Source organism: Enhydra lutris, unplaced genomic scaffold (assembly GCF_002288905.1).
Source record: "Enhydra lutris kenyoni isolate GAN:26980312 unplaced genomic scaffold, ASM228890v2 scaffoldscaffold96, whole genome shotgun sequence".
In the NCBI taxonomy this organism is placed as follows: Eukaryota; Metazoa; Chordata; class Mammalia; order Carnivora; family Mustelidae; genus Enhydra; species Enhydra lutris.
The window spans coordinates 699,643-712,793 of record NW_019154180.1 but is presented as its reverse complement, the minus strand read 5'-3'; the positions used below and the strand labels follow the sequence as shown (position 1 = coordinate 712,793).

Sequence of the window (13,151 nt, the reverse complement as noted above, 5' to 3'; positions counted from 1 at the left end):
TCCTTGACACCAAGCCCCTTACTTTCCCCTCCCTTGATATCCCGTGCACAGGCATCTGTATTGTGTGCATCTGTCTGTCTTCCCGACAGGTGGGCATGAGCCCCAGCTCCCCACACCTAGCCATAAGGCCGGCAGGCATGGTGTAAATGCCTGGAGAGCAAACACAGAGAGGAAAGGATGAAACAGAGGATGAAGAGGATGAGGATGGAGGAGGGGCCTGCCCTAGCAGACCTTCCATTTTATAAAGCCTCAATGGTTAAAAGAACGTTACTGGTACCTGAAGGGTGACTGATGCAAGAAAAGAAATGTTCCAAAATCAAACACAAAGAAGTGTGTGCGATAAAGGTGGTATCGTACACGGGAGCCCTGAGTAAATTCCAAATCAGTGAAATGTTTACATTTTAAAAAAGAAACTGAAGTTTTAAAGGAATATCCTAGGGATAATTCTACAACTCTGAGCAGGGAAGACATCCCTAACAGGGATGTAAAACCCAGAAGCTATGAAAGGAAACTGCGCAGACAAGAGTTTAACCTAGCAGGCCCGGCTGCTCTCCTGAGATAGGTCTGCTCGTGAGGTTGGCCCTCAGCTGGCCCCTGGGAAGCTGGGTTCTCGGGAGAGTTCTCATCGCTCCCTAACTGATAAGAAGGGTTTATAGTGCCTCAACTGTATAAAAGTGTTTTATTTTATTTTATTTATTTGAGAGAGAGAGAGACTGAGAGCATGAGAGGGGAGAAGGTCAGAGGGAGAAGTGGACTTCCCTTGGAACTGGGAGCCTGATTCAGGACTTGATCCCAGGACTCCGGGATCATGACCTGAGCTGAAGGCAGTCGCCTAACCAACTGAGTCAGCCCGGCTCCCTGTATAAGCGTGTTTTATGCTTAACCTCTGCTTTCCTCCTGAGATGCAGTGATTCGGGTACCTGCTAGGCAGACAGCGCTGCGCCTTCCTGCTTGGTGACACTTCCCAAGTGTTGTCTCAAGTTGTTGCTGTAGGAAGAGGTGTCGCCTGTGTGACGCCACTGGGAGAAAACTCTGGAAGTTTGTGCCTGGTTTCCCCCCAGACTTTACCCACGTGCCTTTTCCCTTTGCTGCTTTTCCTCTACATATTTTTGCTATAATAAATCACACTCGTGAGCATGACTATATGTTAAATCTTCTGAATTCTCTGAATGAATCATTGAACTTGGGATGATCATAGGGACCCCCATCGGAAAAAAATTGATAAATACAAAGATTTTTTAAAATTCCCATAGCAAAAGCCACCATAGTGAGAAGACATATGGGGAAAATATTTGCAACTCGTAATATGAGTATGGCCATTACATAAAGAACTCCTACAATTAATAAGCAAAAGACCAAAATCCCAAAGGAAATACAGGCAGAAGCCACAGACAATCAATAGAAATACAAATAGCTCAAACCAAAAAATATTTAATTCTGGGGCTCCTGGGTGGCTCAGTGGGTTAAGCCTCTGCCTTCAGCTAAGGTCGTGATCTCAGGGTCCTGGGATCAAGCCCCGCATCGGGCTCTCTGCTCAGCAGGGAGCCTGCTCCCCCCCCCTTTCTGCCTGCCTCTCTGCCTACTTGTGATCTCTCTCTAGAAAAAAAAAAGAATATTTAATTCTAGTCAAATAGGATAAATACAAAATAAAACTATGAATCCACATTTTCACCTATTAGATTAGTGAAGATCAAAAAAATCCGGAAGTAACCTGGATTGGTGCAGTTGGCGGAACAGTCCCCCAGAGATGTAGTCCTACTCCCCGTGACCCATGTTACATGACCATACGTGGCAAAGAGGAATTACGCTGCCAATGGAATTAAGATTTCTAATCTCCTGACTCATTTAAGAAAGGAAGAATACCCCGGACATCCCAAGAGTGCCAATGTCATCGTAAGGGTCCTGAGATGTGGAAGGAGGCCGAAGAGTGGGAATCAGAGAAGGAGAGTGACAACGGAATAAAGTCAGAGTAATTCGAAAGACTCGACTACTGCTTTGGCTCTGACAGAGGAAGAGGCTGTGAGCGAAGGAACGTGGGTGCCTCGAGAAGCTGGAAAACACAAGGAATGGACTCTCCCCTAGATCCCCAGAAGATACGCAGCACCACACCCCTTGACTTTAGCCCAGTGAGACCCATTTTGGACTTTTGACCTCCAGAACTGTAACATGACAGACTCGTGTTTTTCTAAGCCTCCAAGTTTGTGATCATGTGTCCTTGCAGCTGCAGGAAATGAACAGAGTTGGAGGGGATGTCTGGAAACAGGCGCTCGGACGCACTGCATGTGGGGGGCGAAGCCAGTACGTCTTCTTTTCCTGATATGTGGTAATAGCAGTAATTGTGCTTCTAAGGACTTATCCTACAACATACACGAGCACATACAAAGTGATTATGTGCAAGGTTACCCACCACAGTTTATGTAGCGGCAGACACCCGGAGATGATCTCGGTATCCATCCATAGAGGTCATAAAGACGGTGAAGCGGCCCACTCATCCCGCGGTAGCTTTTGGTAAATGTAAAAGCAAGGTATGGAAGAACACACAGCTTACTCCCACTGGGGTCAGAGGGGGACAATATGACTAACAAGTTACATGACCAGGCTTAAACTACCACTGGGTGGATAGTAACAGATTGGAAACACGGGTTATCTGTGAGGAGGGGAACGGGATGGGTGAAGGATGCTGGGAGCGGGCTATTCTCACAACATACCTGTCTTAGCTCAGCCAGTATGACAAGTTACCACAGACTGGCTGGCTTAAAACAATGAACATTTACTTCTCACAGTTCTGGAAGCTGCAAAGTCTAAGGTCCAGGAGTCACCATGGCTGGGTTCTGGTGAGACCCACTTCCTGGTTTACAGAGGGTGGCCTTCGTGCTGTACATCACGTGATGGAGAGCACAAGCTCTCGTCCCTTCCTTTACCTGTAAGGTCAGTGATCCCAACCTGGGGCTCTCTCCTCATAACCTCATCTAAACCTAATCACCTCTCCAAAGCCCCACCTCCAAATACCATCACACTGGGGGGCTCAGGCTTCGGCACAGGATTCTGGGAGGACAGAAACATTGAGTCCGTAACACTACCTTCTAGAGGTCCCAAGTTTTCAATTATGGACACATATTAGCTATTTTTAAAATTATAAAGTAGCGCTTGTTGAATAAACGCCCTTTCTAAACAGAATATTCTTACTGATGACTTGGTTGCTGCTGGTTCTTAATTCAGTCATTCTACTGACCTTAGTATATGATCAACAAACATTTACTGAGGGCCTACCTCAGTACGAGGTATTAAGTAGAGAAAAAGATGAGTAAGACACAGGCACTGTCTTTAACAGGTCAGAAATTCTCCAAAGGACAGTGACAAGGAGGGCACAACTACTGGTCACGAAAAGTGGAGAGCACAGATAAAGCATCTGGGGCTCCAGAGAGATTGCCTAACTTACTTCTAGAGAGATGGGCCTGGAAGGGTAAGATGACCTTGGACATGATAATAACAATGATGATAAAAAGGCGTAAGTGGTAGCTAAACTCCGCGAATACGAGGCCAGAGTGCAGGAGGGGGTCGGAAAAAGTGGGGACAATTGAGAGGTGAGGCCACAAAAGTAAATGCATTTACACAAACAGAGAGGGAGGAACTGCCAATGTTTCGGGAGGCGGGGGAATGAGAGCCGAGGGAATGAGAGCCGAGTCCCAGGGAGAGGACATGCAAGGGGGGACTGGGTAGGAGACAGACAGGAAGCAGGAAAACCAGCCCAAGTACTATTCCACCACTTGAGAAAAGAAGAGACAAAAACCCTGGGTTCAGTAAACATTCAGGAAAAGGGAAATCTTCCAGTGGTGGCCTTGATTTTGGAGGAAAGGAAGATACCATGAGAAACTGGGAGCACAGAGGGCAGGTTTAAGGGAAAGTAGAGAGATCATATTAAAGGAACGTTCTGCTGTCAGTTGAAGTTCTAGATTGTTAAAGGGAAACAGAAGCTTTGGATCTGGAAGTCAGGTCAGACGAGCAATGCCAGAAGACAGGAGAGGGAGAGCGACTGACGAGGGGATGGTACAGAGCAAGAAGGAGGGGGTAGAACCGACTTCTAGAGGACCCACACTTGGAAAGCAGAAGGAAGCAGCGGAACCTGCAAGGAAGCTAGAGAGGTAGAGGGCCAGGCGCTTCCCATCTCAGAAGCTACAGGGAGAGACATCTGGTATAGAGGCCCTTAGCCTTCTGCTGGAAGCATCTTTAAATGCTGGATAAAACAGGAACCTTTTTAAAAATGCTCTACTGAGCTAGCCAGCGAGGAACAAATACTCAGAAGCTAAATACTAACCACAAACGGGGGGGAAAAGTGCTGGCCTTTACCTCAGAGTGCTCACAGAATAGATGCTTCACAGCCTCTTGGGGTACAGGAGATAGAGGACATGAAGGCCCAGGGCCACCCAAGATGCCAAGACGGGCATCAGCCTGCTAACCGCCTTCAGTAGAGGCCGGCCTCCTCCCAAGTGTGTACAAGCTCGCGGGAAGGACAAGCAGGCAGTAAGCACCTGGGCCTCCAAGGAAGTCACCTGTCCAGATCATGGGTGTTGATTGAGGGAGAAAAAAAAAAGTCTCCACTGCTATCCCCCACTGGCAATTTGTAGCCACAAAGCCACTCTGCAGAAAACTTGGATGGTCCAGAGCACGTCGAACAGGGAATCTAGTTTGTAACCGCCCCACATCGCAGTGCCCTAAGACGCCCGGCAGAAGGAAACGTCAAACCACCTCCGGTCCTGGCCTCCGAGTGTTCCCACAAAGGTCCGAGGAATAGGAGTTTGGAAGCAAGAAGCACAAGACATTTCGGGAAATGAGGCACCGCGAGCCAGCAGGTAAGAACTCGGCAGAGCAGGCCCGGCCGAAGAGCGCCACAGCGGATAAAGTCAAGGACACAAAATGACACCCCGGGAGCCAGAGGGCACTCCGGGTATCAGACCACCTCCCACTTCACATGTTTTACAAACATCCTCTTGTGGCTACTCAGTAGTTCAAAAAGCCCACCCCGCCTGGCCACCGGCACCACCGGGTCCTAGGTCAGGCACTGTGGCCCTCTCGCCTGGCCCTCGGACCGCCCCCACCTCCAGGCTCCACGAGCTCTCTGCTCCGGCCTAGTCTGCATGACCTTGTGTCCAGTTCTCACTCACTCCAAAACCCTCCGCAGGTCTCCACCACATCTCCAGTTATTAGCTCCTTCCCTAGCAGAGCTAAGACCATCCACCGCACGAGCCCAGAGCTCCTCCTCCCCACGCTCCGACCACAGAGCACCCGGCCACCCTTGTGAACACTCCGCAGCGCGCCCCGCTTTCCTCCGCTGTGCCGAGGGTCAGGGTCTCGCCTCTGCCTGCAACTCCACTTCCTCCACCGGAAAGGATGACCATCCTTCGAGGCTCAACCCAAATGACTCAAACTTCATGCAGGCTTTACCATGCAGTCTGGACGTGTTCTCTTCTCTCTGGGACTCCCCAGTGGACTTCCTCTGCATTTCTCTTACAGCATGAAGGTAACTCTTCCATTTGGGGGCCAGACACATGTGTCCTAGCACTTCTGTCACATCTCAGAACGGGACTAGGTATTATTCCCTCATCCCCTCCTCCTGCTCCTCGTGTGCTCTCCCTGCTCCCCAGCGCCACCCAACACAGCATCCCGAAATGAAGCTGATTCACGAGACAGTTGTACACGGTGACTTGAAAAGCAGGAACAGACAATCCAAAAGCCATGGCAAGAGCTGATCTGTTTCTACCTGTATCTTGTCTTGTTTCAGTGACTAGTTTTTTTTTTTGTTTTTTTTTTTTAGAGATGACTTTGAGTGGTTAAAAGTTAGGGAATATAATTTTCCAAAACTTTGTATAAGCAATCTGGCTGACATTTTTTTCTCAAGTTTGTCACTTCCCAAGGAAGAAGCAAGGACTTCTAGTGCAGGCACAAAAATTGACGCCAGGAAGCGCAGACGAGAAGGCAACTCTGTGCCGACTGCTCCAGCGACAGCGCCCTGTGCCCCCAGGCTCTGGCGCTAAATCCACGACATCCAGAAATGTGTCCTGTATGTTTCCATAAAATGGATTTTTCCTTCACTTGCTACTAAACCTGAGTTCAATTAAAAAAAAAAGCCATCATTATACAACCCCCATGCAGAAGTCATTATGGTGAAGTGAGAGAGAGAAATAATGGCAGCTCCCCGCCTTGATAAGCCCATAGTATAGCAGGGGGCAGGCAATTCCTACATAATTATTACGTAAGGTGGACTGAGGTACGTGCTCTCACAGAGGGACCTGCAAAGCCAGAGGCAAGACAAATCCTGCAGGGGGGGACGGGGGGGCACCACAGGTATATAAAAGGACTTAGGGCTCAGCAAGGCGGTGGAGGATGGGCCTTAAAGAGACAAGGAGCCTGCAGGTACAGGGGACAGAGAAACCAGACTCCACTCTGAGAAAGTTCTGTGTATATCAGAGGAACACAGACAGTCCTGTGTGCTTGGAGTATACAGTATAAGCCGTGGGAAGTCACCGAGTTTGTTTTTGTTTTTACGGAGAGTGGGGCACCGTGACATGATTGCAGTTCAGTGACAAAACCACTGGCAGCACCGTGAACGCGACATCGGAAGGACAGAAACTGAAAGAAGAGAAGCCAGTCGGGAAGTGCCGCTTCAAACAGGAAGGCCAAGGAGAAATGGGAAGAACCATGGGGGAGTCACTGATGAGGAGAACCTACAGGATTTGGAACAGATGTGGCTCCGGGAGGCAAGGCACGGGGACAAGAAGACACTTGACTTTAAGTTCTCAAACCTGAGCAACTGGGGATCCTGCTCACTGAGCTGCGGCATGTAGTGGCGAGGGGGCTGGGGAAGAACAAGCCTGTGAGGCTCGAGGACTTCCAGAGGAAGATGTCCGAGAGTTAGGCTGGTGACGCCCATCAGAGGCCAGTGTCGGGGCTGGATTTTGATATCACCCATACAGCAATGACAGCTTACGCGATGGGATGAAACGAAACCATCAAGGCAAGCAAGTAACGTGAGTGGGCAGCTGAAAGGGGACCACCGTAGAGATGGTCCACGAAGGAAAAGACAGGAGCAGTGGAGACTGGGAAGGACAGTCAAGGTAACAGAATAACACAGAGACCAGGACTGGCTCCAAACCACTGAATGCCGGGGGAAGAGCAAACAGAATGAAGAATGAAGTGAGCCACTCGATTTGGCCATCAAGAGGGCCTCCGTTCCAGGAAGGTGCCTACAGTGAAGCCGGATACCGAAATGGGTTGGAGGAATGAATAAACCAGAGACAAGAACAGACTAGAATGTTCTTTCCAGAGGTGTAGTTGGAGGCGAGAGATGGGCCGGTAGTTTAGGAGAAAGCGGTTCTAATACTTGCCTTTTTTGGGGAGTAAACCCTAAAAGAGAAAAAAGATGTCAGAGAAAGGGGATCTTACAGGAAACGGACTGAGGCCTCTGCTTCTTCAAACCTGCTGTGTGAGCCATTCTTCAAATTTCTGATAATTTGGGGCCAGATACACAAAGCTCAAGATAGAACATGTTCCCTAACTGAATTTTCATGGATAAGACTTACATTCTCACTTTCATAAATATTCCAAAGATGTGTTCTCATAAAACTCTTTTGCCCTAATCGTTAAAGAAATTGTTAAGTACTGAAATAGGTTTTACATCACACATTTAATCAAAAACTGAGAAAAGGCTGAAAATGTGTTCAACTCTGTATCATTACATTTGTTTTAAGCATTACATTTGAATCTGTAATCAACACATGACTCATGAGGAGTACTCCCTAAATCTTTCTAGACCTCCAGTTTTTGTATAATCGTCCCTTCCATCAACATGAATTTCCTTTGCCTGGAACAACTGTTAATGAAATTTGGGAAGAGAGAAACCTTGTCTCACCAGGGGAAAAAAAAAATCTCAGGCCCTTATCGCCAAAATACCTAAAAGACAGCCTCAGGGAGAAGGGCTGCGTTACAAATGATCTCCTTCATCCCCTTCAGTCCATGCAATGGCATGGACTTATCCTAGACTCACACGCATATTTTTTTAAAGAATTATTTCCTTGTTCTTCCCTTAGCAGGCAGTTGCCTCCAAGTCTGTTTAGAGCCCAGCAGGGGAGAAGGATGCAAGGCCTGGTGGCCGAAGGAAGGCAGCCACAGTCCGCTTCACGGCCTCCTGGCTTTGCAGAGGATGAGCCAGGGCTGGGGGCGTGCTGGGGGAGGGAGAGCACAGGCTGCCATGGGTGACGCTTCAGTCACCTGGGCGGGGCCATCCCATACAGACTAGCAGAGGAGAGGCCTGCTCCTCCCGGGAATGCTTCGATCACCTTTAATAAACACCCTGGCACTCACAGTAGGCCGGGGAGCGCGGCGCAGAGAGTAAATGAAAGGGGAGACACCCGAGAACCTCCCGGCGCTGCGGAGAACCCTGGAATTTACCAGACTGTGGGCCAAGGGAAAGGCGTATCTTGTGAGGATCTCAAACATATCCCTTCTGCTGTGGCCTTCCTGTTTCAGCGCGAACCTCAGGTTTCTCATGTCCTGGGGGGAGGGGGGGAAGCAGAGAAATTTGACAGTTCAGTCTTCAGATAAAGTGACAATCCTTAGCAAAAAATCTCTTCAACTAAAGGAGCGGAAGATTCACTTACCTGGAAGGGCAGTTAATCTAGATTACTAAGAAAATCACTTTGTTTTTGTGTGACATTTGGAAATATCCAGTTTAAGAACACCTCAAAATACTCCCATTGCGGTCATGAATGTAAAGACAAAGCAACTAGTGTTAAAGAGAAGACAGAGCTAAAATCACTTTCTAACAAGAAAAATCAAACCTGGCCTTGCATACCATCTACAGTGTCTCCTTCAACTGGCTTCTGTGGTATTTTCACTATAAAAGAGTATTTTATTCACAGAACTTTTCAAATGTGTACCTGCTATCACATGTGAGCTCAAAATTGTCAAACATGTCACAAAAATACGGAAGCTCTCTCCCTCTCCCTCATGCTCCTCTCACATCTCAGTCTAACAAATCAGGAAATGATTGGCACCGCGCTCTCATCCAGGTGTTCCATCACCAACATTGTTCCTTGTGCTTTCAGGAACTAAACACTAATGCTCAAAACTGGATTCTAAAAGGGGCTTTCAATACACATCTCTTTGCTAAGCAAGAAAAGCTTCTCATACACTGAAACCAAACCAAAAACAACGACAACAACAAAAGCTCCCTTAACTATCAAGTTGCATCACCTATCAAATATATAACGTTCTGTCTTCCTTTTAAAGCCAGAGTTGTTCAGGTTGTCTCCTGAATCAATCACGTCGCTATGACCGAGTGGCTGAACACTCAAAATACCAATTCAATTCGGAAAAATGAGATCCATCGGGACCCTGGGGGACTTCGGGAAGGAGGCGGCCGGGTTGGTCCCTGTCCTTTTGGATGTCACGATCTTTACATTTTTTCAAAGTGTTTTTTCATGTAGCATCTCAGGAGCAAAGGTAAAGTTTCCTAAGCCTTTGGCACAAAGGACTAGCAAAGGCCTTGCTATATACGGGGCATCCCAGAATGCCACTGGCAACAGAGGTAGTATGAAGAACTAGACCCGAAGACCTTGACCGAGTGACCCAAGACTGCTCACTCTCTATACAGATGGCATCTACTGGGTCTTGCCACTTCTAGGATTCTGTGCTTTCATTTCTAGAAGCACAGAACTGAATAAAATCCAAAAACCAATTCACAACATATTCCAAGGAAACCAGGATATTAGCTGTTGGCTCATGATGCAAAGCAGTAGTCAAATGAAAGGGAATAATCATTTCAGTGGGATGACATGCCTCCAGAGGATTTTACAACCGAGCCACCAGCACAGCGCTGGGCAGCGGAGGCTCCATGGGGCTCGAAGACCTGTGTGCATCTTTCCTCCTCACAGCCTAGGGTCAGCTGATAACTCCCTACCATCACTGTTCTTAACCACTTGGCCGGAATTTCGGCCATTTCTAGATAACCATTTATTCTGAGCCATCCGTGATTCCAACAACTGCTTTCTGTGTGCCAAAGCACAAGTGATTCAAGCAACTTCTGGTTGCCATCTGATTCAGATGTAATTAAAGGACAGAAAGAATTACTACCTCATCTTGCCAATAAGAAAATTGAAATGGAAAAGGCAAATGACTCACGGGCGGCAGCTCACCAAATCTACGACAGAAATATGAGCGTATCCTAAGTGGTAAGTTCCACCTGAAGTCAGCCTCCTTAAGGCTGACTCGTCAGGGGAGGGCCCCTGAGAAAGAGCCTTGCGGCCAAAGAGCCTCACAGCCCCACCTCGGCCTGTCTGACAAGTGGGTCACGTGGCGATGCACCCAGCCTCGCTGTAATAAACGAGTCCGAGTAAACACCCCCCTGCCACACAACCATACAGAAGGGCTGCTTTATGGAGACATCATTCCTACAACTCATCTCTAGAGAAACACCACCTATCGTTGCTGACCTCAAAATACCACAGCCTTTAAAGAGAGTAAACACGGGCAAGGCATGGAAGACGACAGGAGGTTTGTTGGTGGTTAAGGTTTGGCTTCATCTCCCCCGCCCCTTAAGGCTCCAAGTTGTCAGCAGGGGCTGGTGTGGTGCCTGGGGGTAAACATTCACATATTCAGAGCTATCTTGTCCTCTGCTGCTAGACGACATCCACTGGGACTTACAACCCCCAGCTGAAAGGCACTGCTGGCGAGCAGAAATCCCCACGCCCAGAGCTAGTAGGACCAGATCTGTAGGGTTTAGAACAACCCATCTCCCTGGAGCAACAGTGGTCTTAGGGCTCTAGACCCCAGCTGGGGCTGACCTCTGCGAGACCGCCCCACCACAGCTGGTTCCTTTTCTATCACCTTCGGGTCTGCTTCTGAGGACATGGGACTTGCCTCTCCCAGGGAGATAACAGAATGAAGAGGCTGAGCTCCAACACTGTTCTAGGCCGTCATCTTTGGGCTCAGCGCTAATTCCAAAAACTATAGGTATGTGTAACATCTGCGAGTCATGCCTGGTGAGTTGTCCCGAAGCCCCTTGTCTTTATAATAAACAGTCAAAGGGTAAGAATGTGCTTTATCGTATTAGCTTTGGGGACACTGATATTTAAATACAAATTCTTTCTATTGACAAGGCAACAAACAGCACTTTGAAAAAAAAATTCTATTAGAATGAGAGTCACTTTCACGGTCGTCAATATGAGCAATCCCATTTTCCTTTGAGTACTGTAACATAACGCTCTACTCCCATAGATCCCTTTACACAATATGCAAAACTTCACTTCCTTCAAAGTAAATCCCTGTATTTCTAGGCCCCAAAATGAAGACAGTAGCTGGGATCATAAATAAGGCATTTAAGGTAGCCTGGATTAAAACAAAAACCAAAAGAGCCAAAGTGGGTAGTGATAGAGAATTTCAGTTCAGGCTTGATGACCATAGAATCCTTTGCTTTGTGATAGAGCGTACTAGTCCGTCTTCAACTTTTATAAACTGGAGACAATAAAACAAAGATACCCTATTCATTATCAAAACAAAACTATAGGAGATGAGTTTTAAGAAATCACAGTGCCTGAGCCAAGGTCACATCTCCCAGATCTAGCTGTGAGAACCACTGGAACGGATGACCTCCACACCCCTTCCAGCTCCTTCTGGGACTGGACATAATTCTATTCTATTATTATTCTATTCGGATTGTAACCATCTGATACGTAATACCTGGAAAGGACATATTCTTGCCAGAAGGTTTACCCCATTGTCTGCAAAATGTATTTGGATCCCAACCTTGACATCTGACGGGTAATCTCAGCTCAGTGACCGAACTCTTCTTAGGTTCAAGGCTTCATAAGGATAAAATGGAGACGCCAGCTAGCACGTGTCTGCACCGACACAGATGCTCAATGAACAGTTACTATTACAGCTGAGTAAATGGTATTATCATTAAATCTCTGCTACCCATTGTGCCAATGCAAAATGGCAGGCAAAATATTACCTCTGAAAACTCAGCAAAAGTTAAAAAGGTTGTTAGAGGCATATCCTATTCACGGAGGGTAAATTCTCTCGCAATTTTCTTTCCTTTCACGGTGTGAAGGTGTCCAGCTGGTAACACGTCACATAATGGGACACTGGGAGCAGACTCGGGCAAAAACTAGAAAGTGAGAAAATTCTAACCATAAAGTCTTCTTTCCATCCAGTTAAGCTGACAGAAGGACAGGTCTGAGTCCCCGCAGGTCTCTTTAATAGGAACTACTTCCCCAGGAGGTTTTAGAAGCCTGATCATGAGGGAAGGACCATTCCTGGGCCTTAGATGAACCAGGGTCTTTGATTTTTTTTTTTTTTTGTAAACCCCCATTAACTGTTACTCATCATTCAACACTAATGTGTCTTTTTTCACATAAGAAAGTACTGAATCTCTTACTTTACAAGTAATATCTAGACCATAGGAATTTTCGCCTCTACTTGTCGCGCCTCCCATTTTTTCAATTCTGGAGATCACACCCAGAGGAACATCAAGTATTAGAGCAGAATCCTGTAATGGACAAAAATGCAAAAGTCAATATTTCCGTATCATTAAAACACCAAAACCACTTTCAAAAAACCATATGCTTTAGGGTACTTTTACCTTGGCCCCTTTTACCACTTTCTATGAACAAAAACAGGGTACAGATCACACATGAAAGAGCAAGCATGAGAACAGCCAGTTACGCAACCAAGACGCACCCCCAAACATCTGCAGCGCCTACAGAATCAAGACCAAACTCCTAGGGACACAATTCCAGGGCCCCGTGCTGTCACTTCCAGCTGGCCTCCACAGGCTTTTCTCCCACGCCGGTGCACACTCCCAACTATGTGACAACCTTCACCATTCCTCAAGCACAGTCTACAGTCAGGCCTCTGTGCTTCCGTGCATGGTGTTCTCTTTGCCCAGGGTGATCTAGGTTCCCCAACTACCAGATGTCTCCCCATGGCTTAAGCCCTGGTCCAGCAAACATCACCTCTAACAAAGCTCTGCTTCCTGAGTAGACAGAACACAACCGACCACTCCCACCTCCGAAGTTCTACAAGGCTTGGTTCAGACTGCAGCTGCGCCACGTGCTTTCCCATATCTGCCGGAAATGCACAGGTCCGTGTTCTCC

The 13,151-nt window shown here is 47.4% G+C and overlaps 1 protein-coding gene across 1 annotated transcript in view; it reads right to left on the bottom strand.

The window, feature by feature from the left end:
* The window catches only part of LOC111139182 (myotubularin 1), an 86,059-nt gene that overhangs the window by 34,941 nt on the left and 37,967 nt on the right, over positions 1–13,151 (bottom strand). The window contains exons 5-6 of the mRNA XM_022491372.1: positions 12,434–12,544; positions 8,447–8,547 (exon numbers count right to left, since the gene is read on the bottom strand). Of these exons, the coding sequence (XP_022347080.1) occupies positions 8,447–8,547; positions 12,434–12,544 (212 nt within the window). The remainder of the gene's footprint in view (positions 1–8,446; positions 8,548–12,433; positions 12,545–13,151) is intronic.